Below are 27787 nucleotides of genomic sequence, written 5' to 3'. Positions count from 1 at the left end.
TACAACTCTAGAAGCAAGCAAATTTTGGCTGTTCAGTCTGCTGGTTGAGCTTGTACATAGGGTGGATTTTATATCTGGAGGTGGTCCTTGCTTCAGTGAGATGCGAGCATTCCCAAAAGACAGTAGGATGCTTTCCAGGCAGGTACGGAGGACCTTTGCCTCTTGTTTATTGTCCCTCCTTGCCTGGAAATTTTACTAATATATAATTTTAACTAATAAAAGCTACTAGTTTGGATAGTTCAGATACGGATCCCTTAGCTGTGTAGCAGTAAACGTGAGGTTTGTTGTGGTCTGTTTTTTCTTTTTCCGAAACTGAAGCTTTTTGCTTTGTCTGTTTGTTCTCTTTCTAGCAACCCAAGCCTTTGAAAATATGTGGTAGTCTTACTTAAGCCTATGTACATGGGAAACCTCGATTGTGATTAACTCACTTGATTTGCTGTCATCAGAAGAAAATGTGCGTGGGTTCCTTTGTGTGTGTTGGGGGGGGAGGGCTGGCTACTAGCTATCCTTTGTTGGCTTTGATTAAGGTTTTGCCCTGTGTGTTAAGCTCTGGTGTTCTACTCCTGCCAGTTTTCAAGTCTGGTTCAACCCCTTAAGGACCAAGAGATTGAACTGGGAAAGGCAGTTCCACTTTAATTCTTCTCAGACAAGGTAGCTCCAATCAGATGCTTGTATGGCACTTGCTCTTTGCAGGAGGGATCCAAAGCAATTAGTTGCGTACAAAACACCCAAGACAAACCTTAATATGCAGCCTTGAGTCCTGCTCATGGCTCTGTGATCATGGAGAGTTATTTTACTTCTCTGACCTCATAGTTTTTTTGTTTTTGGTTTGGTTTTTGGTTTTTAAACTAGAGAGACACTCTCTCTGGTTGTTCAGAGAATCAAATAGGAGGTTTTATCAAAGTATTAAATGTAATGTACTTAGGTAGGTACCCAAATTCATGAGCCTCTTACTGTATGCTCAGGGGAGCCCAGGGGTGTGTTATAACAAAGCTAAACTATTGATGCCTTTGTGCAGATTTTGGTGTTCAGAAGTGGCTTCCTAGGAGCGTTCAGGAAGGCTGGACCTTGCAGAGCAGTGGTCTGGGAAGGCAATGTGGAGAGATCTGTAAAGGCATTGAAACAAGAAAATAGGTAATGGGTGGTGGAAATATTGTTTTGGAGAGTTATAATGATAAGACTAACTGATGTTTCCATGAAAGCACTTTGAGAAGTGAATTTGATAGCTGTTTAGGGAAGAGGAGAGGGCAGCAGGCAGTGTGGACAGAGGGTTTTGAAACATTATCAGTGAAAGTGTTTTACCAGAAAGTGCTAGACCTGAGGCTAGAGCTGGAGAAACCAGAAAGAACATTGCTTTCAGAGGCTGCCCATTGCTGTGGGCTGAAGGAATATGCCCTACGAGAGAGATGCATGGAGGACAGGGTGGTCCTGAGGTTCAAAAGCTCCAAGGAACATGTTCAGACTCTACACATTATTTTTTCTTAAGTGTGTGTGTGTGTGTGTGTGTGTGTGTGTGTGTGCAGGTACACACACACCACAGCAGGCATGTGAAGATGAAAGACTCTCAGGAGTCCTTCTTTCCTGCCATCTTGTAGGAAGGATCAAGCTCGGGTAGTCACGCCTGAGTGCAAGCCCTTCTCTACCCGCTGAGCCATTGCACCATCAACGCTGGATATTCTTAAAGGCAAATGGGAGCCACGGTGTGAGAAACCTGGATGTCCATGACTGCATTTCTTTTGTTTGAATATTTATGAGCTCCAGGACAAGGTTGAATGCTGGCTTCTCATGTGTTTAGTGGCTTGAATCAATTCTTAGGCTTGTTAATTTGTCACCACCCTTGCGTCTCCTGTTGAAGCTAGAGGACCTGTTGAGTCATACATTGTTAGGGCCTTAGCTGGTCACATGCTCTACTTTTACTGTTGAGACTAGATGATAGCTCATTGGCTAAGGCCTGGGAGTAAACCCAGATGTCCCAACACGATGCTGCATTTGGAAGTCCACAAACAGGTTTTAAATCAGTGCATCTGTCATGGATGGCTGTAGACTCCATTTCTAAGTCGTTGTAGCTGGGAACCTCTCTCTGCCCCTTGAGGTCACAGTGCCTTCAGCAGGGCCCAGTCTTTCTAAGCCTCCAGTCCCCCTTGTAGAAAACATAGTCATTACCACAAGGCTTTGAAGAGAAAGCATAAGTGGATCTTTTGGAAACTTTACATACCCTGTGAGTGTGACTAGTATCATTTCTTAATAAGCTTGTTGACCTGTGGAAGCCTCCACGGGGCCCAGTTGTCAGCCAAATGATCCTGGTAAATACAGCCTTTGAACCAAGTCCCAAGGAACATGTGCATAAGAGGGATGGATGAGGCAGAGATGCATTTCTCTTTTGGCAGCATTGGTTGACAGGCTTGGGTGGGGGTGGCAGGAAAGGGAGCAAGTCAAGATTGGCAGAAATGTAAGAAGCATATGCTATAGAGTTATTCTGTTTTGTTCTTGCCTTTGTGATTCCATCAAGTTCTAACTTGTTTGCATTAATGCTTGAAGGTGAGTGTGTACATAATCCCAGGTATTAGACTTGGATTTGAACTTCAGTGGTAACCATGGGCACATCAGTCTTTCTTAACCTCATTTTTTTTTTTTCATTGATAAAAAGGAAATCAAATATCTACCTCTTAGGGTCATTGTACAGTTATAAATTGAGATTTAGAATTAATCCATCTCTATTTTGGGAATCACACCATGTACCCGATCCCACTCATCTCCCTTTTACCCTCTACCATTGTAACCCCCCCCCATTTCTCAGTCCTTCCACAGCCGCCCTCCACGCTTGTAACCTCCCCCAAAAGGGGGGGGGGAATCTCACTGTAGAAGTTGCAGTGTGTCATACAGTACATCCTTTTGTACAAATGATCTTTGCAGTGGTCATTGGTCTGGTTCGAGGCCTCTGGCTTCTGCTGCACTATTGATGCTGGACCCTCACTGAGACTCCTATAGCTTTGAGTCTGCAGGACCAGCCCCTTCACCAGCTCCAGCAGCTCATAGGTAGGGTAGGTGTTGAGTTTGGTCAACTCAAAGCCCTGGGTCTGGGCCTGGGTGGTAGCTGAGTTGGTCAGCCCTCCTGCTTTTCTGTACCCGTGCCATTGAAACCAGCTCTCCCAAACTGCACAGGCAAAGGGCAGGCCCAGCTCTCCCCCTGCCACCAAGGCCAGCACTCCCCTCTTATTGAGGGTGTCTTACAGTTGTCTTTACAAACTTTTGATCTATTACCAGTTAGATGCATAAATATTATTCACACATTTTTATAGCCACAATATTCTTGGGGGAATTCAGGGTACCCATAGGAGCCAACTGTATTGGATTCTCAGTATCTGTGGGTTCCATATCTATGAATGAAAGTACTTTTTCAGATTGTATCTATGGGATGGGGAAATAGTTCATTCCATAGAATGCTTGCCAGGCAAGCACAGGGACCTGAGCTTGACCCCCAGAACTCACATGAAAAGCCAGGTATGATGACACTGGACAGGCCAGGAGAGGATCTCTGGGGCTTACTGGCCTGCAGTCTACTTGTATGAGCAAGCTCCTGGTTCAGTGACAACCCTGTCTAAAATAAGGTGGAGAGGATTGTGGAAGAGAGTGGATTTCAACCTTCCACATGCATGTGGACACGCGTGTACCTACTCAGCAAACACGCACACACATAACAACAAACACACATAGTACTCAGATTCTCTCACACACATACATTCTCTCTCTCTCACACTCACACACACACACACACACACAAATACTCTCATCCACATTCTATCTCTCTTACACACACATAAACACACATTATGTGTAGGGTAAACATGTATAGACTTTGTTTTGTACTAATTCTCTAGACAAAATCACAGCTGTATTGGCTACTACAGATGGAGCTGATTTACAGTATATTAGGTTGGAAGAAACAGGTAAATTGTATGTTACCACTCCATCATTTAATATAAAGAACTTGAGTTGGGTAGATTCTATTAACCAAAGGAGACAGGGGCAGTGCACTTGGAATAAGCCCTTTTGGAATACCAATGGGTGACCATGATAATTATATCCTTGGACTTGGTAAAGTGGAGGCGGGTAAAAGAAGGAATCAGTTGTTCCTCCCTCCCTCCCTCCCTTCTCTTTCCCTTCCCTCCCTCGAGATAGGGTTTCTCTATGTAGCCTTGGCTGGCCTGGAACTCACTTACAGACCAAGCTGGCCTCAAATTTCACAAGAAATGCACTTGTCTCCGCCTCCCCAGTCCTTTCAAACTGACTTTTGTTTGTAAAATAGTTTTTATTTATTCCTCAGCAATTTCATACATGTATACAGTGTGTCCTGATTGTACCCACCACTGCTGGACAGCCCGCTCAAACTGACTTTCTTGAAGCTATGGATGATGGAGGGGAAATAGTGATCAAGTTAATACTCAGGAAGAAAAAGTCACCAGCTACACATGTATTTGGTTAAGATAGTTTCAGGTGTATGGTGGGTTTGAATTAACTTACAACTATGTATAAAGTCTGTTTGAAGTGTAGTAACCCCTTTTCTATCCTTTGAGTTTCAGTTTATTGGAGTTAGTGACTATGGGGAATGGCACCTTGCACTTGTAGCACTTCAGCTGAGCAGCCGTGGTAGCTCTGTGCCCTACTGGTGTCAGTGAGTGGTGTCAGTGAGGCTAAAGAAATATTAGATGTGGTAGGTACTCCTTAGGGCATCAGCTTGGTAGGGTGTTAGAACAGAATGCTGAAGGAATTGGTTAAGTATGTACATGTTTCTTTAACCCACCCGGCCGCAGATTCTGGGCTTACGTTAATCCTCCATTCCAGTTAAAGTGACCTTCTGGACAGGTTCTTAAAACTCTGATGCTCGCCGTCTTGTCTAAATACCCTCCCAAGCCTAGCCACCCGTACCATGGAGCACAGAGCTTAGTGTTCTGTCTTGTGTTCAATTTGGTTTCTAAAAGCATTTTTCTCTGGATTGTAAACTCTTTAAAGGCTGTATCATGAGTTCATTTAGTCTCACAGAGTGTTGGAGCAAAAGGAGCATTTTGACGTTGTCTGGAGTTGGACAGATATGACTGTGAAGCCATATCTTGTCACTTACCAATTGTGTGACTTTGGTCCGATTATTTAGCTTCTCTGAGCAACTTTCTTCATTTATAAAGTAGCTCTGATGCTTTATAATAACGTAAATGCTGCATTTAAAATACATAAATAAAGGGGCTAGAGAGGTGGCTCAATGGTTAAGAGCACTGACTGCTCTTCCAGAGGACCTGAGTTCAATTCCCAGCACCCACATTCACAACCATCTGTAATGAGATCTGATGCCCTCTTCTGGTGTGCAGGTGCATGTGCCGAGCACTCATATATTAAAAAAAAAAAAAAAACCCACACACACACATATAAATAATATATAATAGTGGTGTAATAAATGTCTGTCAGGGCAGGGAATATTGGCTCAGCTGGTACAGTCTCACCTAACTTCATGGGTGAGGAGGCCCTGAGCTAGATCCTCAGCACACTCCTGTCATCCTAGAACTCCAGAGGTGGAGGCTGGAGGACCGGAAGCCCAAGGCTACCATAGGATACATAGGGAATTCAAGGCCAGCATTCAACACTGAGACCCTGTTTTTTTTCAACCCCCTCCCCAGTGTTTTAATGAGCACACATGTGTTAGGCACCCTACTGGATCCCAGATCCTGGAAGCTGACACAGAAAAAACAGATATCCCTCTGCCTTTCCATTTATACTTCATATCTGTTGCTTTATGAACCAAAGAGAAAATGGCCACCAATGTGCAACTATAAATAAGGTAAGGAAAGACGCCACCACAGGAGAATAGTTGGCAGAGGCCCTTTTATTTGGGACACTAAGGTCTTGTTGAGACATTTCTTAAACTGATACTGAAGATGAATGGGATTTTGCCAAGAGGAACACCCCAGGCAGAGAACAGCATGTTCATAAAACTGGGGCAAGGCAGAGCTTAGTGTACTCAAGATCCGGAAGGGAGCCAGTGTGGCTTAGGGAGTGAGGGACTAAGTCCCCACACCCAGTGAGTGAGCTGCCTGCCAGCATGGCCCCCAATCAGCATGTGTCTCTCCCTCATTGGTCTTGCTTTGAGTCAGGACTTGGATGTAAAAAAAAATGAACGGTAAACACTGTAAAATGTATCTCATTTGTTGAGAAATTAGATTTTTTTAAAAAAGCCTATTATTTGAAGTGCCTAAGACTCTTTTTTTTTTTTTTTTTTTTTGAGACAGAGTTTCTCTGGAGCCTGACCTGAAACTTACTCTGTAGACCAGGCCGGCCTCAAACTCACAGAGATCCACCTGCCTCTGTCTCCCGAGTGCTGGGGATTAAAAGTGTGTGCCCCTACCGCCCAGCAAAATTTTGTTCTTGTTAATGAAATTTTTTTTTTTTTTAATTGCTTGGCTTTTTTAGTCTATTGTATTGTATGGCCCTGGAGGATGAAGAAGCTGGATCAGGCTACCCCAGATCTCAAATTACCTTAATGTGGTGTGCTGTTTAAAGCCTGCAGTGTCCAGCAATAGGACTGTTTGCTCCAATATCCACTGACCTGTATTCTCAGGCTGAGCACTGAAGCCTGCTTGCTTAAGATTTTGTTTGTTTTATTCTGCAGAAACTATATTCTCCTTGCAATGTCCTGCCCCTTTCTGCTGCTGTCCCTGTCCGTCTAGGAGCACCATTCCCCACATTTAATTTGTTTCCTCCATAAGCTAATTAGACAGATTTTTGGTAAACTGAATTAGAATGATAGCATGCAGTTTTCTGATGAAGGTCTAATGCATAATTTCTTAATGCATAGCTCCGTAACACATGCATTATACTGTGGTACAGAAGTCTGTACCACTTTTCCCCAGCATGTCCTGCCCTGCTGTGCATCTAAATAATGTAGGGTTGCTCTTGTAACATGGGTATTGGGATCAGGGGGCTGGTTTGTTGATTTAAAAGCAAAATTCCCCAGCTCCTTAGCAGTAGGAGAGCAAGCAGAGGCGAAAGCATTGCTGAGTCACAGAGTTGCAATGCTTAGGGGGCGGAGGCTTTGCCACTGCGGTGCCCAAACCCCACTGTTGTGATGGTAGGCAGTAAGTTCACAGGGCTTCTGCTCAGCTGAAAATAAACCCCAGGCTGCCTGATTATTAGCCTTGTGTTCTCCCTGTCTTCCTGCCTCTCAGAGAACTCTGAATAATCGAATAGATTTTGAAAACGTGTATTTTTTTAAATGTTTAGTTTTTTTTTTTTTTTTTCGTTTCTAAGAATAGCTTCTATGAGAACTGGAACATTTGTGATCTTATTTTTGGCCTGTGTTTTCTGATTCTAGCAATGCCTCATTTAACAGAACTAAATTCTGTAAAGATTGTCTTCCTGCCTGCAAAAGTATTGCATTGCAGACCTTTCCTGCATGTCATGCATCCGGTCCCAGTGTCTCATGTTGGAATTTGGAAGCTTAACTCTGGATTCCCAGTCTTGGTAGGCTCACCCATGAAAGCTATGCCATAGGAATCTTAGCCCTGTGTGTGGAGGAGGATTCGTTTCCACTCTCAAGGAAATGGATTCCCAAGAGAGAAGATGATTTGTCTTCTTCCCTTACCCGTTGGTTACTGGCCTAGGCAGGATGTGAGTTTGTAGTTCCTGCTTTCCCAAGCACTATGACATCTTCTATTGATTGTCTGGCATGTTAAGCCCTGATGCTTACATGTCTGTAGAAGAGAAGTCTGTTTACAGAATTTGAGTGCACAAACCCAGAGCCTGTTTTATCCCTGCTTTTTCCCCAGGGGTTGGAATAGGTTCTAGTACATGATAGGTGCAGACGAACAGTCAGCCCTTTGCAGTTACAGGTTCTGCATTCACAGATTCAACTAATTTAGAATTTTCAGAAAAGCAAATTTTTTTACCACTATTGGACATATACAGATGTTTCTCTTGGCATTGTCTTCAGTAACCCAATGTGACTGTTGATTGTATTTAGCATTTACATCATAGAAGTAATCTAGAATTGATTTGGGGAACAGGGGATATCTGGAGTTATGTAGAAACACTATTTGTATTTAAGGAACTTGAGCATCATGGATGTGGTATCCACAGGGGTCCAGGAACCCATCCCCCACAGATACCGAGGGAGCATGGTTTGGAAGGCAAGTTTACGGTAGTCCACCATTGCATTCTCCTCTTTGCTTGCCAAGAGAGGCTGCTCCTGACTACAAGGTGGCGGAGCCATCTGCAAGGGCCTCAGCCTGCTGCCCACGCTGGTAAGCTGGTCTCATGCTCACCGGAGCCGGTGTTAATTCTCCCAGTAATTTAACTTTTAAACCAGGTATAACTAGATAGGCACACATTTCTCACAGATTTTTACAAAGCTTTGGACCAGCAGCAAGTTTTCTGAGCTTATAGTAACAATGACTTAATTAGGCTTCCAGTGTAAGTAGTTGTGAAGATGAAGGTATTTCTGTAAAGAATGTTGTGCTTTGTAATGTCTCTCTTCACGTCTGACAGAACCATGGATTATCCACATGACTGCAGAAGGGGACATTGTGTTACCCATGGTCTGAAGTGTGTGGGCCTCCCGAGCTAAGGCGGCAGGAAGTGGGTGGGTGAGGCTTGCATCATCAGCTCTCAGATGGACATCTTCAGAGACAGAGCAACAAGCTGTCCCCTAATTTCTAGCATGGTTAGGAAGGTTTCCTGAAAACCTGTTCCACAATCAGATGATAACTGTTGATGCCAACCCGTGACCTCCTGCTGCCCAGAGCTCCCCTAGTTCCCAGAATTCCAACGAGGTAAACAAAATGCTCAGGGTAAACAAAATGCTCAGAAAGTGACTAGGAAATGCTTCTGTGACTGACAGGTTAGGAAGTGAGTTAGCAATCTGCCTTCCATTGAGGCTGCCTGTATTCTTTGGACTCTGTGTGGCAAGGACTCTCTGACCCTGTCCTTAACTGCTTACGTCTTTAGCCAGGGTGACATAAATAAGAATAAACTAATATGGGGGATGGCTGGAGAAATGGCTCAGTGCTTAAGAGTACTTGCTGCTCTTACAGAGCATCCAAGTCGAGTTCCCAGCACTATGTCATAGGGTGGCTCACAAACCATATAGCACTGGAAGTGATAAAAGATGAATGTGTCCCACAAATTCTGTTGTTCATATTTTGCTTTATTATTTTATGCATATGTATATATGTCTGTGTACCATGTGTGTGCTTGGTGCCTGCAGAGGCCAGAAGAGAGTGTTTGGTACCCTGGAACTGGAGTTGCAGACATTTCAGAGCTGCCATGTGAGTGGTGGTCATGAAACCTGTGCTGTTCATATTTTAAATGGAACTCTTCCAGGGTGTTTTTGTTTGTTTGTTTTTTGTTTCTGTTTTTCAATAAGAAAGGATTGTGGAACAGATTTTCATGGGTAACACAATGTGCACTTCTACAGTCATATGGATAATACATGGTTCTGTCAGAGATGAAGAGACCCAGGATGATCTTGAACCCCCGACCTTACTGCCTCCGCCTTGCAAGTGCTGTGATTACAGGCCTGTCTCCCCACACCTGACTCTTGCTTTTTCTGGTTGATTTGAAAACTCTTAATCTAATAATATTTTGTCATAAGTGTCAATATTTTTTCCATGCTTTTTCAACCTTCTCTTTGGAATGTTAATATGTAATTTCAAAGAAATTACATATTTCTTTGAATGTCCTGGCTTGTATCACTTTTTGCCAAAGTCGTCATCTTTATTTTTCTTTAATAATTGTGTTTCATTTCTTTTTTAAAGGTTCATTTATTTTACGTGCATTAGTGATTTGCCTGCATGTATGTCTGTGTGAGGGTGTAGGATCCCCTGGACTGGAGTTTCAGACAGTTGTGAGCTGCCATGTGGGTGTTGGGAATCCTCTAGAAAAGCAGTTAGTGCTCTTAACCACTGAGCCATCTCTTCAGCCGGGCCAAAGTCTTCTTAAGGATTATAAATGTATTCACTCTGATCTAGCGTGCTTAAGCCCTTGCTCCATTTAGAGTGAGAGGGAAGTTAGGAATCAGCATTTTATTTATTCCCCAACTCCTTGGCCACTGAGCTTCCGGAAGTGCTAACCTTGTCATCTGCTAAGAGAACCCATCCACTCCTGCTCAACTTCTGTCTCTTGTCTTCTCCTAGGCCAGTAATTGAGACAGGAAACTAATACAACTTTCTGGAAGCTGCAGTCATTTCATGTTCATTTGCTCCTAAAGAGTCAAACTGATATTCCGGCTGAACTTGACTGGTGGGCCTCCTGCACTGCTATCTGAGTGATCTGTGTCACTGTCTGTTCGTGTGTCCTCTGGACACTGGTGTTGGCCTGTTAGTAGAGAAACAGCGTATTTACAGAGTTTTTATTTTATTTTATTTTATTTTATTTTAATTCTGGCCTTTTTCTAGAACACACAACACAGTTGGTTGACCAAACGGCTCATGTTATCTTTATGCTGAATTATTTACCTCTTTGGGATTCTAGGTTAGACTGATAACCTCTTGTCTACCAGAAACAGTGTATTTCAGTTCTCCCTGTGTTTCAGGGACTTGTGTCCATCTAACAAGTAACTTAAGCTAGAGTCTTGTTATGTGCCTGGCTTTGAACTCCTTCCCCAGCCTCCAGTTCTGCCCCAGATATGCTGCTTGAGATGGACGCTCATTCATCTTTCTGTTTGCTGGCCTTCCCACTCCTAAATGCCATTATGAAGTTTGGGGTTTTACTTCTAGAATATTTACTAGGAATACTAGTAGAGCTTTTGAGTTTTCCTAAAAGAAGTATTCTGTCTTTTGAGGTTTTTCTAGCCACAAAGCTTTATTCTCTGCTGTTACGTGTGTGTGTGTGTGTGTGTGTGTGTGTGTGTGTGTGTGTGTGTGTGTGTGTTTTGTTTTTTTTTTTAATTCTTTCTTTATTAGAATAAATGAGCCAGTGGATTGATTATTTCCTCACTGATAAATGATACATGGCCCATCTCTGCTTTCTTTGGGTCTTTCAAGCAGAAATACTGTTTCTCAAGCATCAGACATTTTCCTTTTTCTGTATTTTCTCTTTCTGGTTTAAATTTAATGTGGTTTTTCTGACCTTGAAATTATTTTAATGAGTGCTTATAAGCATTTACTGTATACTTGGTGATATTAATAACATTTTACGTGTTTCCTACATCAGTTACTTGTCTTATTGCTTACAAAACACCTGACCGAGCAACTTGGAGAAGGAGGGGTTGACCTTCCTCATAGTTTGAGGGTCTGTGCCCATCAGGATGGGGAAGTTGTGGGTGGCAGACACTTGATCACACTGCATCCCTATCAGGAAGCAGAGAGAGAGAGAGAGAGAGAGAGAGAGATATGCTGGTCTTCAGCTTGCTTTCTCCTTGTTATTCAGTCTTAGCCCTAAGTGCAGGAAATAGAACCACCCACATTAAGGCCATCTCTTCCCACCTCTATGGGCCTAATCTAGAATGTCTCACAGATAGATAGGGCCTGGAGATTTGCTGCCATGCCGATTCTAGATTCCATCAAGTCGGCAATCAAGGTTAACCCTTCCAATTACCCCTGGAAGGTTTTCAAAAGAGTTGCATCTGTGCAGCTGCATGTTGTACCTGTGTGTTCCATCTGGGTACCTGCCCTCCAGCATCCATTCCCACTTCTGTCTGTAAGGTTTTCGTCTTGTACACAGATCTTCTTCATTGTACCACATCGTGATGTCTGCCATTAACAATTCACAACATAGAGCAGAGGGTGTAGCTCTGTGCAGAGTAGTTGCCTAGCAGATACAAGGCCCTTTGTCCAATACCTAGCACTGGATTTTAATAAAGGGGTAAAATGTAATATGAAAAGTAGGCAAATATGTGAGTCTTAACACAAGAAATGACCACAAAAGCTACGAGAATGAAATATGGAAAGAGATCACATTGAGTGTTGGTAGTTATGGCCTAGAACAGCCATTATTTTCTTTTTTCCGAAACATTGGACTTCGCTACCTTCAGATCTTTCCCCGGTTCAGTGCCTTCCTTGTGGCTTCAAAAGGAGACATCCAAGCTGGACGAGCTAGTACATGCCTGTAATCCCACTATTGAGGAGGGCATGGTAGGAGATTTGTAGGTTCAAGGCCAGCTTGGACTATAGCGAGACCCTATCTTAAATATTTGTGTATTAGATAAGAGTATTTGAGGGGCTGCAGGCTTGGCTGTTATGCCTGCCACCCCCACTAGCTTTTGGGCTGTCTTGTTCTTTAGAAAAATCTCCTGCCATTCTTTACTCCTGTGTGCAGGCATCTTCTGAACACTTTCCAGATTCTCCTCTTCAGTGGCTTCAGACAGTTTGAGTATGATGAACCCTGATGTGGTTTTCGTCTTCTCTCCTGTGCTTAGGGTTCATGAGCTTGTCTAATCTCTGGTTTTATAGTTTTAATCAAACGAAGGAATTTGGTTGGTTTGCGAGATGGGGTCTTGCTATGTGTGTGACACTGGCTGGCCTGAAGCTCCTAGGCGCCTGCCTGCCTCAGCCTCCTGAATGATGGGATTAAATTGGGGGCTGTCTGTTTCTTTTTTCTGGTGCCTACATCCCAAACCACCTCTAGATGTCAAGTATGTTTGTGTAACTACCTGGGTGCCTGCTAGATTGTTTGGCGTTGCCATTCACTTGGTGCTGCTCTGCTCATTTTCCCTGCACTCTGTTTTCACCTCAGTTGGATTACATTGGTATTTCTTCACGTTCTCTAGCCTTGCCTGCAATGTCTAACCTCCTTTTGATCCTATCCCTGTTTATTTTTTCCTTGTAAACCTGGTAATTCTTATTTCTACAAACCCGGCCTGGGCATTTTCCTTTTCTGTTCTCGTCTCTCTTACTTTTCTCCTCTTTGCTTTGGTTAGACATTGGCTCTCTATGTAGTACAGTGACCTCAAAGTTGAGAGCCTACTGCCTCCATCTCCCAAGTGCTGGACTCACAGGCCTGTGCCACCACGGCTGACAGATTTGGGGTCTTTTTAAAATACATTTGTGTGTCTTTATTTAACACAGTCAACCTGCCCTCTGATTCTTAAGCATCTGGGATACAGTTACAACTGTTTTGGTGTCGTGTATACTAATTCTGTTACTTGTATTTCTGGATAATTTTGATTTTTTTTCCCCCATTACTACTGATTCTGTTTTCTTGTTCTTTATATGCCTGCATTTTTAATTGGCCTTTTTAAAGATTTATTTTTATAATTTTTAACTCTCTCTCTCTCTGTGTGTATGTGTGTGTGTATATGCATGTAGGTGGCCACAGAGGCCACAGAATCAAATCCCCCTCAAGTTGGAGTCACTGTGAATTTTATCTTGATGAGACTTAGGCATTTTGTATTATATTCTTTTTAATTAAAATTTTTATATTTAACATATACATGAGGAGAAATCAGAGGACCACTTGTGGGAGTACATTCTCCCCTTTTAGCATGTGGGTCCTAGGAATTGACCTTGGTCCTCGTGCCTGATGGTAAGAGCCTTTACCTACTGAGATACCATGCTGTCCTGTAAATATTCTTGAACATTATTCTGGGACACAGTTGTCTCTACATGCTACAGTAGTTTTCTAAGTGTTCAATCTCCTTGCCATGTGAAGTGTTTCTCTGTGGTTTGGGGGAACAAGATTTGTTGTTTATGGGGGCCCAGATACTGTCCTCTCTAGGCTTCACAGCCGACTCCCTGCTCCCAGGTATTAACCTCACACATATGTGTACTGGTTGGTCTTCATCCGAGACTTGGCTGGCTGGCTGACTAGCGCCTGTCAGTTTTCTGTTGTTATAACTCAACACCACAACCTAGATAATTCATAAAGAATAAATGTGTATTCCCCTCACAGTTGTGGATACTGGGAAACATAAGGGCATCTGGTGATTGCTTCTGGCTGCATCATGGTGTACAGAGGGCATCAGCTCATGATGAAACAGTGAGCATGCTCTTCCTGTTCTTGGGGAGCTATTAATGTCATCACAGGGCCTCTCCCAGTTCTTATTACCTTCCAGAACAGCTCTCTGGGGACGTAGTCAACCACCACAGCCCCTCCCGATTTCTCTTGCTGTGCATTTCTCCACTCTCTAATCTTCTACCCTGTGAACTCTGGCCTTTGGTTTCCCCACAATAACATGGCTTTGTTGTTGTTGTTGTTGTTGTTGTTGTTGTTGTCTTTCAAGACAGGGTTTCTCTGTGTAGGTCTGTCTGTCCTGGAACTCACTGTGTAGACTAGGCTGCCTTGAACTCACAGAGATCTGCCTGCCTCTGCCTCCTGATTAAAGGGTCTCACTGTGTAGCTTTGGCTGGTCTGGAACTCAATTTGTCAACCAAGATCTTGAATTTATAGAGACCTGCCTACATCGGCCTTTGTTGTCCTGGGATTAAGGGCATGTACCACCATACCAGGCCAATCCATTTTCTTTAAGAGCCTTTTAAGAAGTCCTAAAAAGGAGAAGAAGGGAAAACTAAAGCCAGGGCTATTTAATTTCCCCACACTGATTGTGAAGGTGGGATATACGATCCCTGCTCCCAGAGAGCGCTTTCTGCTGCTGTCCAGAGGGGGACAGGTACTTCACCCTCCCGAAGAAACAGACTGTGTGAACAAGTTTGCTAGCTACCGCACATCAGGTGAAGAATAAGGATCCACAAAAGGAGATAATCAGAGGGTCCCATAAAGGCCACAGCTTACTCCCCAGAATTTCCAGGTCACTGTGTTAGAAAGGGAACGCCTGCTGACCCCAGAGCGCTCCCAAATTGGTGAAGTGAAACTGGTAGTGTGTGGAAACCAGAAACCATGTTAGAAAAAAGAAAAATAGACTCTGTTTATCACTTCCCACACACTATGCTGTGTATGCCTGCTGTTAAAATGTTGCGATTCCGTCTCTGCACCAATTGAGCTGGAGACCCAGTGAAGGGACAGACAAGGCAGTGAGAGGAATAAGGTGGAGAGTGGTTGAGAAAGACTCCTAATGTCAAACTCCAGACTCCATACATGCATGTGCGCGCGCGCGCGTGCGCACACACACACACACATACACACACGCGCGCACACACACACCATGCGCGATAACTTATGAGATTAAAATCTGTGATCCTCTGCTAACAGCAGGGAATTGTTCCCTCTCCAGGACCAGGTTGTCCACTCTTTATGACCTTGTTTCTTCCCTGTGAAGGTGTGGGATTGAACCTGTACTTTTGGTGCCTGGCCTAGTTTGCTTTTCTGATGTTGTAATAAACACCACAACCAAAAGAAGCAATTTGAGAAGAGGGTTTATTATTTTACAGCTTACAGCCCATGGTGGAGAGAACCACGCAGGAAGCTGAGGCAGGAGCTTAAAGACAGGCACTGAAACACACCAGTCATTGACCTTTCTAATACAACCCAGGGGATGCCTGCTCCAGCGAGTAACCCTCCAGTGAGTTAAGCCCTCCTCCATCAACAAGCAGTCAAGAAGATGCCCCCACAGACCTGCCCGCTGGCCCATCTGATCTAGGAGCTCTCTGACAAGGGACCCTCTTCCCAGGCATTTCCAATCTGTGTTTTGTTGACAAAAGCCACCAGAGCCTGCAACCTCCCGGATCTGCCCCCTTTCCACGTGAACTTTTTTACCCCCGTTTGTGGCCTGGTCATTTCTCTTCTAATTTCAGAATGTAATAAGTATGTTAGAATATGGAATATGACAGATGAGTCACATTGTATGTAGGTAGATGAGTGTTTTGATGAGCTTGTACATTTTCAAAAGCAAATGTTAAATGGTTAATGGGAAGGGGTGGGACAGAAGGTCAAGGGTAATAGAAAACCACAATTACAGTTAATAAGTCTGGCCTGTATCATCAGGGGAGCTCTTAAAATAAGCTAGGTCAATTACTGTTCTAGTTGTTTAGATGAAGCTGAGGTTGCCAGGGGCATCCAACGCTGTTCCTAGATTGAGCAGTAAGAAGATGTGGGTAACATGTGTTCCCGGACTGAGTCCTGTGTGCAGAGTATTGTATAAAAAGTGCAAAGTGCTGGTCCTTATTGTCTCAAACTAACAATACTGTGGTCTGGCAAGGACAACCAAGAAGCCCAGTTCAGGGTTGATGTGAGTTTTCATTTATTCTAATTAGTTGTTGCCGCCAGACTCTCCCTGACCGATACAAGTGGTAGCCCTGGCTAGCCCAGTTTCTCTTTACTCATTGCAGTAATTTCAGCACTATCTTGTCTCCCAAGAGAACACATGGTCTTGCACTGGCGTGTCAGTCTGTAAGTTTCTGGTTCCAGGAGTCTCTAGCAGCCCTGCTTTCCCCCAGATGTTTGGCAAGTTGTGCATGAATAGCCCTTCTGTCCCTCAGTGGCTCCTAGCTCAGCCTGAGTATCCGAGAGTTAACCAGCATTTACTGTGCAAGCCCTGTGCGTGGCACTAGCACTATTTATGGAGCATGTTCTGCAGGGTCTTTTGACCTCAAAGGCGCTTTGCGTCCAGAGGGGAAATAACACAGACACTCAGAAGCCCAGCCGGGACCACAGAGAACATTAGGAGATAAGCAAAGCGGTTTGTGTTCAGAGTTCTTTCTCTCCTCGCTCGCTTCTTTGTGTTGGGATTGGTGGCTGGAGTGACCAAGTAGCTGGCATCAGACCGTTTATAGGCATGCTCTATTTTCAGATGGGGGTTGTGGTTTGGGAAGGATATGTTATAATCATTTTCAACAAATGCTTATTGAGTGTGAACAGAGAACACCAAGAAATATAAAATTCCCCCTCTGCTGGAAGTGGGCTCACATTTGGGAAGGCTGGACATGTAAATGCAAAGGGTGCATAGGTGGAATTGAATGCATCTTTCTAAGGAAAAGGCACAGTTGTCAACCTTTGTAGAAACACATACCGAATTACTATGAAGTGAAGCCTAGGCTAGTGGCGTGTGTCAGGAGACAAGGAAAGACCTTCATTTTTGTTGTGTGCACACACACACACACACTCACATCATGTAATTTCTGTATGCTTATCAGTCTTTTCAAATGTAACAGTGCCTTTGTGGAATTATTTTATTAGTTTAGTAAGTGATAAAGGCTTGAAGATTAAACATTAACCTAGACTATCTCTGTGGTGTATTATGAATGGCTTTATATCCTTTATTGTACTTCCTCATATTGTTTCTGTGATGAACATATATTATGTATAAATAGAAGATGGAAATATTTGGGTAAGCGATAACCCACATAGATGGATGGCTGCTGCTATCGTTTTACATGGTTTCTGTAGTTTAGATATAATACACTATCTTTCACTGTTTTGTCTCCCAATCCCCACCACAGCTTTTGTAAGGGTTAGTATTAATTTCTGTTATTGTTAACAGACAAAAGAAAGCCGTTTGCTTTTTGCTTCTGCCTCCTGCCATTTTAGCAGCTCAGTTTGGAAGCAGAAGGACTCTGACCCTAACTATTCAGTTGCACTGGGAAGACTGCTCAGCCAAACTTCAGTTTTGCTTATTGGGTTATAATTATGTCTGTCAGTGTGGGTTCTGATCTCCTGTTTTAATGCACCCTAAAAATACTTTGCTGTGTCTTTATATTTAGTTCTGTTGCAGAAGCAATTAGACTTCCCCATCTCCCCATCTGGTGCATGAAGATAACTCATCCACGTGGCTTACTTTGTATGAGAGATCTGAAGTTTCTAAGTCACATGCAGTTTGGATGACGTAGCTAAATCCTGTCTGTCTCTCCCAAATTTTATTCTGGGACTCTGTGTCCCCTTGTAATTACGAACTTAATTATGTTTAAGAGTAATAAAGGATTGGATAGCCTATCAGAGAGCTCATCCCTGGGGGAAGACTGATTCTGCCTGATTTAGCAGCCACCATTTGCCTGTAGCTCCTCCTCTAGTGATGGGGCCTTCTGCAACTTCTCACATCCACATTGAGATTTTAATCGGTGTTGTCACTATGGAGGTCTGTTTAGGTGGATATAATTGTTAAGATGGTACAACTCCTTGTCATATATAGAAGATGCTATCTCGTAGCAACTTTTCCTGTGATGTGCCCTAAGTCTTAAGTGTAGAGACTGTGTTGTAGATGTGTCAGTTGGGGTTGGGCACAACACTAAATGGATTCAGCAGGACACACACAGAGCGAGAGGTAGAGGGAGAGAGAGGAGGTTGTAAAGTTGAGAGGGAGTAGGGGAAACAGGAGGAGTTAGAGAGGGGAGAGTATGAAATGGAAATTATATAAATACAGTACTAATGAATGGCATTCTCAAAATAACAAATGTAAAAAATTAATAAAGGTCTGATTATTTGAGGAAAACAAGGGCTAAAGGGAGTGGATGACATTTCTGAATGAATTTCGTTTCCTTTTCTCTACTAGCATGTCTTTGATGATCTCAGTGGCTCAGTGTCTTTGTCCTGGGTTGGAGACAGCACTGGGGTAAGTAGTATTCTAAACTCTTTTAGTCTACCAAGATAAAGTCGTTTGGGGCAGGTGTACACTAAGTGTTTTCTGAACACATTGTCAACCTTAGTTACAGAAAATGTCTGTTTTCAGGCATACCTTCAGGAAATTACCGTTGGTTTGGCTTTGCTTTAGATCTGGGAACCAGTTGAAAGCAGTCTTAAGACTACTGTTATCTTGCTTGATAAGGGCAGTGGGGGGGGTAGGTATCAATTAATTAGTTAATTAATTAATGACGACATTAGTGGGTGGCACACGACGACAATATCAGAAAACTATGGAAGCACAGCTCTGGTTTTGGAAAGCAAGTTGTCAGGGTTAAGGAGATGCTCAAGGTGCATAGCAGAGAAACAGACATCTTTTGTCGGGCCCCTTACCGGCAAGATGAACAAGAAGAGGAAGCTGGGAGTGCTGTTGACTGAGAAGGGATCCTTTCAGGAAACCTCTATTTAGAAGCAGAAAGGAAGGCACTGTGCATCTTGGTATTTTCCCTCCAGTCTATGTTTTTCCTCTGTCCTTTCCCATAGTTGTATTGAAAGACTGTGGTATCTATGGGTCCATGCCAACTCTGCCTGTTGTCCCTGTTTAAAAATAAATAAATAAGTATAGTGTTGGTGTCCCTGCCTGTGACCCAGCACTTGGAAGGCTGAGGCAGGAGATCTTGAGTTCAAGGTAAGCCTGGGCTACATAGGTGACCGTATCTTAAAAATAAATAAATAAAATGTACAGCTGGAAGTGCAGCTCTGGTTCCGGAAGGCAAGTTGTCATGGCTGAAGAGATGCTCAGTGAGCAAAGTGCTGCTGTGCAAGCCTGAGGACCCACGTTTGGATACCCAGCACACATGGACAGAGCTGCACGTGGGTTGGAGAGATGGCTCAGCAGTTAGGAGCACACAGTGCTCTTGATGAAGACCTGTTCCCTGCCCCTAGCACCCACGCCAGCAGGCTCACAGCCCCCTGGGACTCCAGCTCCAGGAGGTCCAATGCCTCTGGTCTTTGAGGACATCTCATGCACACATAATTTAACATAAACACTGAAAACAAACAGCTGGATATGGTAGCATGCACCTATAATCCTACCAACCGAGAGGCAGAGGCAAGAGGACCCCAAGAACTTGCTGGCCAGGTCATGTTGTCTAGCTGGGCAGTGCCAGGTTCAGTGAGAAAACCGGTCCCACAAAATAACATGGGGAGCAACTGAAGAGGACACCCATGTTGACCTGTTGTCTCCACACAGTACATGTGTACACATACATGATCATGGACAGACACATAAAGCAAGTTGTTTCTTATAATTACCCTTTAAGCTTCCAGTAGAATTTCTGTGTCTGTTTTCCCCAATTTTGACTTATGTCCTAATTTCTATGATTTATTCATTTAGCTAAGAAAGTTGGTAACTGTTAAGTTTTTTGAGTTTCGGGGTTTTTTGTTGTTTTTATTTTGTTGAGGCACAGTCCCATGTAGCCCTGCTAGCCTTAATTTTACAACGTGGCTTAAGTTGGCCTTGAACTTCTGATCCTGCTGTTTCCACCCCCTAGTGCTGGGATTACAGGTGTGTGTACCACTGTGCCTTGCTAAGATTTCCTATTAAATGGATTCTTGAGACTCTCTGGATGCCTGCATTAATTTATCTAGAATTATTTTTGCATAGAAAAATAACTACATACAAAATGAATTCCATGGCAAACTAGCAACCTGGAGGAAAAGACACAGGGGCCTATGGAGATCACCCACGGTGTGCTAACCTCTGAGGGCAGAAAAGAGAGAGTAGTTTATGAGTATTTAGATACAAATTAGATAAATCCTTCCCTTACTATATGTATTTGAGTATCCCTGACTCATCTGCTTCAGTTGTATGCAATGGGATTTGATGGGGACCTTACAAGCCCTGTCCCTTGGTCCTTCCTGGTTTTCGGATGTGTTGCATTACATGCTTCTAGAAAGTGAAGCTATTGCCAGTCTTTGAACACCAGTCTTTGAAGTGCAGCTTAGCTTTGTCATCTCTCAGCATGTGGCTGCTGTGTCTTTCATTCTTACTGATAGAATGCCTTTGTCCCTCTCCAGGTTATTCTCGTCCTGACTACTTTCCAAGTGCCCCTGGTGATTGTGAGTTTTGGACAGTCCAAGTTATATCGAAGGTGAGATGGATAACACATCTTAGGGACATTGACCAAGTAGGGCACCGAGGTCGGAGGTCCCATCTTTTCTGGTCACAGTAGTTGCTCAACAGTTAACTTGGATCTTAACATTCCAGCAGACTGGGATGCTCAGCCCATTTTTGGATGACAATTTAGCAACCTAAAGAAAATGAAAAGAACTTAGTTAGAAGGAAATGGGGTTGACCTGACAGAGGAGTGGAAAAATGCAAGTTAAAGGGAGAGTGTACAGGCTTGTGTATCTGTCTTAATCTCATGGACGCTTACTATCAGCAAGGCATTGTGGAGTTTCTGCATCTGTGTGTTATGAATAGATTTTTTTTATGTATCTCTTCCAAGCAAGTCTTTATCTAATGTTTTGAGGTCTAAACATGTTGTTTCTATATAAGATGGTAGGCGATCATTTCTGCATAAGAAAGCACTGCTTACATCACCCTACCTCAGTCTTCCTCATTACTACAGTTCACATTAAACAAGGGTGGAAACCATGTCTGTGGCATCCGTATGTCTTCTGTAGCTTAAATAATAGGTCCTTTTCCTCAACAGAATCCAGAGTAGTTAATGTTCCAAAGTTATCATCTTTATCGTGTGTATCTATCCCACCTCCTCCTGAGGAGCCTAAATGATTCACAAAGTCCCAGCAGCCATTGGAAGAAACACCTGCAAAGCTGAAGGCCCCTGGGAGCCCTGCTAGGCTCTAAGCTTTCTTCACTGAATTGTTCCACAGCTGGTCTTGGCCCAGGTGCAGGGAGCTACTGGTGAAGAGCTTTGACTTCTGCCCAGGGGCCCGGAGCTTTCTATTCCGCATGGCATTGTTGGCTTAAAGTAAGCAAATACTCCTGTAGGCCAAGAAGGAGTCACATATTGAAAATGCCAAAAGCTCCATGAATGTTGGGCACTGCATTAACTGGAGATGCTAGCCTCTGGCCAAGTTACTAACAGGTAGTAAGCAGGCACTTTGGATGGATGGATGGATGGATGGATGGATGGATGGATGGATGCATGCATGCATGCATGCCTTGACTTCTGTGAAGTTTTTATACTGAGAATTTTTGTTTGTTTGCTGCTTATAGATTGTCTGCATCCTATAGAGTGTGGGTGTTAAAAAGGCCCACAGCAGGTGTCTTTGTTTCTACAATTAGGACAGTAGCTAAATAACTGCAGATAGTTGTTGGGGAGGAAAAGGTGTATTTAAATCTTTGTGCATTGATTTTAGTGGCCATCTCTAGCATTCAAGAATTGCTACAATGAAGTCTCCCACAGTACAGCTTTTCCTCCTCAGCTTATCTTTCATTGTAGTAGTGATGCCATCATAATCTATTTACAGTTTATTACCTCGATTTTCCCCTTCAGGGCTGTAACTATCGTGTTGCTGTATTGTCTTGGGAAGCAACATAGAAAAAGCAAAAGGCTGCCAAGTTTTAGTTGGCAAGCGGCCGGGGGGTTGAATCTTCACAATGTCATTGAAATAGAATAAACTTGAACAAGTCACATGACCTCCTCAAGACCCTTCTGGTATCTGTTAAAGGAGGATGGCAGTGCTTACCTCTGAGTCGCTGTGAGGACTCTGTAATGCTTGGCATGGAAGGAGAGAGCTTGGTCTAGTGACCACCGGTGGCACTGCTGCCCTGGTAGATGGAGTGAAAGTCTTCCATGATGCTCAGTAAAAAGCAAGTGTCTGCTCCCCGCCCCCCCCCCCAGTTTCTCCACTTCTGTTAATGCAGAAGCCCCTGTCAGCAAGCCAGTTCTGCTAAACTCCGACTTCACGAGCTCTGCCCATTCCTATTACTACCTGCCCATAGGTCTCCTATTCTAGCCACCCTCATCCTTTGTCAGACTGATAACTTATTTAATCATTACTCTGCTGGATAGCTAGTTAGAATGTAGCCAGTTTTTCCACTGAAATTGACATTCTGTGCTTCACCTCCCTATTTGTGTTACAGCAGTGTTCATTTCCAGGTCATTCTTTAGTAGCAAATGGAAACCTCTTCTCGATTATCGATGGCCTTGGATTTTGAAGGCTTTTTATCCAACTCCTCCCCTTCTATGCTGGGTTATCTTCCATACATAATGCTTCAGCCAGTTTTTCTTTTATGCCTTGAGGAATTGTTTTGTTCGTGTTTGTTTTGTTTACTGCTCTGTTGGTGAACCATGTGGCTGGAATGGGAGCTCGTGGGATCCAGCACCAAAACCGGTCCTTTTCCTTTTTCAGTAATCTGCCTGCAGGGCCACAGTCACTGTTTAAATGCACACCACAGGCTGACTCGAGCCTTTCACCTGATTGTCCCAAGAAACCCGTCTTTGCTAACACACCCCTTACTGGAGAGCAGTCCTGCTTGTTTGATCCGGTGTCATGTTACCAAGACTCGGTTCCTCCTGGGCACTGTCAGTATTGCTGCCAAGGTCTTTACCAGTCACTCTGAATATTCATTTTCTCTCCTTGCCGTGAAGTGAAATCCGATTCTGCCTGCTCTCCCTCCCAGAGTTTAGGAGGAAATAGTAAATACACCCTGTTGCCTCTCCCACTGGGCTGGCCTGGCCTGGCCTGAAATGACTCTTGTTGAGCACACCAGTCAAAGGGCACCTGTTGCTTCAGAAATGGAAAAGGGAGGGACCGTTTACTCAGATTATCGATCGCTCAGGAAAGTGTTGTTTGGTATGCAAATTACAGGTAACCGTGTGCCTCCTTCCTCATTTGGTATGCAAATTAAAGGACAGGTAAATGTGTGCCTCCTGCGGGATAGTTAGACATAAAGGCTCACTGAAACACAAGGAAGTTGCCTCTGCTGCCTCCATAGTGTTAAAGAAAGGATACCGGAGAAGGAATTCTTGAAGGAATAGGCAGATCATAAGTTATAAGAGCACGGGATCATCTCTCCAATCCTTGAGAATTCCATACATTGTATTTTAATCATATTCACTCCCTTACCCCTTCTCCTTCCAGATCCATGATTCCATTTCATACCCACCCAACTTTGTGTTCTCATTAAAAAAAAAAATCTAGTCCAACTGGAACATATTTGGCTTACCCTTAAAGAAAATTAGCTTCCTCCCTTTCAGCACACTCAGTTACCAATGGCTCCTCGGCTAGGGGTGGGGCTGCACCACCACCACCGCCCTCTATGCTAGGTCTTCTCTGGTTTGAACTTTTGCAGGTCTTGTGTGTGTCGTCACTACTACTGTGAGGTCTTATGAGCAACTGGTATTCTCCTTCACATCCATTGCTGCTCTGGTTACAATAGGCAGATAGGAGGGGGAAACAGCCTATACATCTGTCAGTAGATGTATAAAAGTGTGGTACATTTACATAATGGAATAGCATTCATCTGCTAGGAACAATAAAACTATTAAACATGAAGGTAAATGGATAGAGATGAAAACAATTATTCTGAGACAACCCAGACCCAGAAAAGCAAATGTTGCATGTTTTCTCTCATGTGTGACTGTTAGCTTTGAATCTTCAGGTAGGTTTGTTTCATTGGAAATATCCACAGAAGTCAGGAAATTAGTAAGGGCCTGGGGGTGGGGGTGGCTTTAAAGGGAGGGAGATAGAACACAGTGATATAAAAGGGAAAGTTGGGGCAGGGAGGATTAAATGGGGTGTGCATATATGAGGGGAGGTGGAAGAGGAAATACGAGAAAGGAAAACTAACACAAAAAACCTTTTGGAAAAGTCATGTGGGAACTACTGCCACAGAGGCTTCCTAAAAATATATAGGCCACCTAAAATGATAGCATATTGTCATTTCTCTTGGTTACCCTCCAAAAATTTATAGCAAGAGTCCATTGCTAAGGGTACCACATACCCGAGTATGTCGAGATCAGGCTGGTCTTGACCTGGAAGCTTCATCTCTACTAGGTAGCTTTTACAGTGCTGGAAAGTGCTATGCATTCTGCCAGAGGAGAAAAGTACTTATCAGGGTTATTCAGTGGTGAACCCTGCACACCACAGTAATGACCAGCCTTGTAAGATATGACCACTGGTGCAGTAGTCACAGTAATGTCATAGGCGTTACCAACAATTTCTAGTTGGATTTGAGGCCCACTCCTAAAGATGGAACCCACACCCACCTGCACTGTTATTGGAGCCCAGAACTTGCAGCAAGATAGGTTGTAGGCCCTAGGGGAGAACTTACTACTATTTCTCGTCTAAATGGACATAGAGTTAAACCAATTCCTAATGACTACTAAACCCATACATTAGAGCATCTCCCAGACTTCATCAGAAATGCTTCCTTTTGCAGTAAATGGCAATTAATACAGGGACCTACAAGTGGTCAAAGTGCAAAGAATAAGAGGTTGTGGAGAGCTCGGCCCTAAATGGAGCATCTGTGTCCTGCCTCCTCCCCACACTGTGCAGGGATCATTGTGGAAGAGGGGTGGAAAGACTGTAATGGCCAGAGGTGGTGGGTGACAAGGACGCTGTTTCCTGTACCAGCCATTGGATGACAGGCTCAGTTTAGCTTCCACCACAGTAGATGGTAAAAGACAGAAGGATCATGTGTTCATTGCCAACCTGGGCTACATAGCAGGCACTGTCACAAGCAACAAACATGTATATGTATATATATGTACACATATCAACATGTATGTATGGAAAGTTCATTGAAATATATAACGACATATTGCTTTTAACACAATTTCATTTTTATATAATTAAGAGTTTTCAACTGAAGCAAAATAAAGGTCCCAGATACTCAAATTCCTTTTATCTATGGTTTTATTTTCTGTGTCTTACTCCATTTTTGCAACCATATTTTTATGATTTCTGTAAAACATTTAAAAATAAAAACATAAAGTCAAATCAGTCAGAAAACAGGTTAGAATATGGGAATTAGGTTTAGTATGAATTCAGATTCTGCTATTTTTACCTGGCTTCTTTTTCAGGTCCATGATTTCTTTGGCACATTTTAATAAGCTGCATTCTCCTGTCATTTTAATGGAAAAATCTTAATGTAATTGGTTCAGGTTAGTTGTGACAGTTATGTTTCATAAAATTGTCACAGATGCTGAATCATCTGAGTGTAGTAGCAATCACCAGATTTCTGTGGGTTTGAGCCAAACCTGATCTACATAGCAAGGGTGAGGTCAGCCAGTGCTTGGTAGTGAGACCCCACCTCAAAGGGAAAAAAAAGGCAAAACCAAACAAAAACAAAGCTGACCCAGCATATGCTGAGTCATTGTTCCTACAGGAACTGCAATCAATATATCACCTTGCTTAATTATGTTTCTATTTAAAAATATCTAATTTAAGATGTGTTGTCGCTTCATTAAATTTGAATTTATGGCCAACAGTACTATAACTCTATCTCAAATGAAGTTTACTTAACACACATGTTGCCTGCACCAGACACAACTAGAGCAACAGCAAATTGTCAGCAAAAAGTACAAAAATGTAACACCCTGGCACTACAAAGGATCCTTGTTTATAGTGTGGAAGTGAGCAACACAAGGCAGGGCCTTATCTTGTTGGCATTTTGTTATTGTTGTTCAGGGTGGGGCTTACACATCTAGGCAAGCACTCTACCTCTGAGCTCTAATCTTAATCCAAACATCATTTGTTTAACTTTAGCTAGAAACAAATGACCAGGGTGGGGTTTTTTGTGTATTTTGTTTTGTTTTTTCTTATAAGTGTTTATAAATAGCCACAAAAGCACCAGGAATATTGATTTTGGAATTACAAATAAATTTAAGAACATAGGCGATTTGCAAATAAAGAATGTGTGAGAAATGAAAACCAACCATATAAACATTTCTGATTAGTGAAAACTATAAAACTGTGATTATTTTTTAATCAGTCAGCAGCCTCACTGTTAGGATCTGGTGTAGTGATTTAATCACAGGAAAATGAGTAAAAGAAACAGACTAGATAGCCTATATTGCTGTGGGAAAGCCTATATTGCTGTGAGTACAATTCTGTAAGTGATTCTATTGAAGACCCAGAAAGGAAATAAGGAGAGTTAATGTTGTAGAGTGCATCTATACTCACGACAGAAACTTGTTAAAACGTGGATAGAAGGCCACCACAGTCGGGTTTCAGAAATGAGACATGTGTTACTGGACAGTGGAAAAGGTAAGGCTATCTTCTACAGTTGTAAAGTCAAGGCTGAGTTGTGTTCATGAAGTATTGTTATACAAAAGATGAAAGTTACTAGTGGGAATGAGGTTGGAAATGCAGGCAAAGTTTTTGTTTTGTTTGTTTGTTTGTTTTTGCTTTTTGTTTGTTTGTTAGTTGGTTGGTTGGTTTGCTTTGGTTTTTCCAGAGTTTCTCTGTGTAGCTTTGGAGGCTGTCCTGGAACTTGCTTTGTAGCCTAAGTTGGTTTCTAACTCACATAGATCTGTCTGCCTTTGTCTCTCAAGTGCTGGGACTAAAGGCATGGACTACTACTGCCCGACCCAGGTGATGAAAAGAGAGAGAAATGACTTAAGACAGAATGTTAAGAAGAAAGGAAGCACAATTTAAGGATTAAGAATTTAAGTAGAAAATCCACAGCCCATCCATACTGTAGGGTAAAGGGCTAGCCAAAGAAACACACCCTGGCCCTGAAACTAGAACCAAAAGACTATAAAAAGAGGCAGTAAAAGAAACATACTTTGGCCCCGAATTTAGCACAAATACCAACCAATCCCTGAGTATGAAATCCAACCAATCTCTGAGTTTGTCCAAGCTCAGGGATTGAAATCTGACCAATTCCCACCCTGAAAATCTTCACCCTGGGAAAACTCTGCCCCCAAGAAATCCTGTATGCGCCCTGCACTTGTTCAGTTGAGAGCTGCCTTTTCCCACCCCAACAGAGACAGCCACTCTACTGGATTCCTCCCTCCCAACAAATCTCTTTAATGAGTTTTGAGTGAAAACCTTCTTTTGCCAAAGTGGGACAGGGCAGAGAAGTAACAACTTTGGCCAGAGCAGGAGCAGAATTGCTACAACGGGGGTGGGGGTGGGGGAGACCCTCAGCGGAGAGGACCAGAGAAGTATCAGCTATCTCTGCAGGGAAGCTCCCTTGGCCAAGTGGGGAAGAGCTGAGCAGTAATGGTCCTCTCTCATCTCTCAAGAGAAGATCAGAATTGCTACATTCCTGAGGGCAAACCCTCCCCCACCAGAACAGAGCTGTAGATATTGCAAGGTTATCTTTCCCTTCAGAGCTGTAACACACATACTCCAAAAATTGTAAACACGAAGAAGATAG

The 27787-nt window shown here is 43.2% G+C and overlaps 1 protein-coding gene across 4 annotated transcripts in view; it reads left to right on the top strand.

Annotated features, from left to right (window-relative positions):
- Nucleotides 1-27787, top strand: part of Sort1 (sortilin 1) — a 74126-nt gene that overhangs the window by 6285 nt on the left and 40054 nt on the right. For all 4 annotated transcript variants that reach the window (XM_051177724.1, XM_051177723.1, XM_051177726.1 and 1 more), the window contains exons 2-3: nt 18359-18418; nt 20506-20579. In XM_051177724.1, the coding sequence (XP_051033681.1) occupies nt 18359-18418; nt 20506-20579 (134 nt within the window). The remainder of the gene's footprint in view (nt 1-18358; nt 18419-20505; nt 20580-27787) is intronic.

Source organism: Phodopus roborovskii, unplaced genomic scaffold (assembly GCF_943737965.1).
Source record: "Phodopus roborovskii unplaced genomic scaffold, PHOROB, whole genome shotgun sequence".
Lineage (NCBI taxonomy): Eukaryota > Metazoa > Chordata > Mammalia > Rodentia > Cricetidae > Phodopus > Phodopus roborovskii.
Note: the sequence above shows the minus strand (reverse complement) of the source record. Positions and strands in the feature narration are given on the sequence as shown.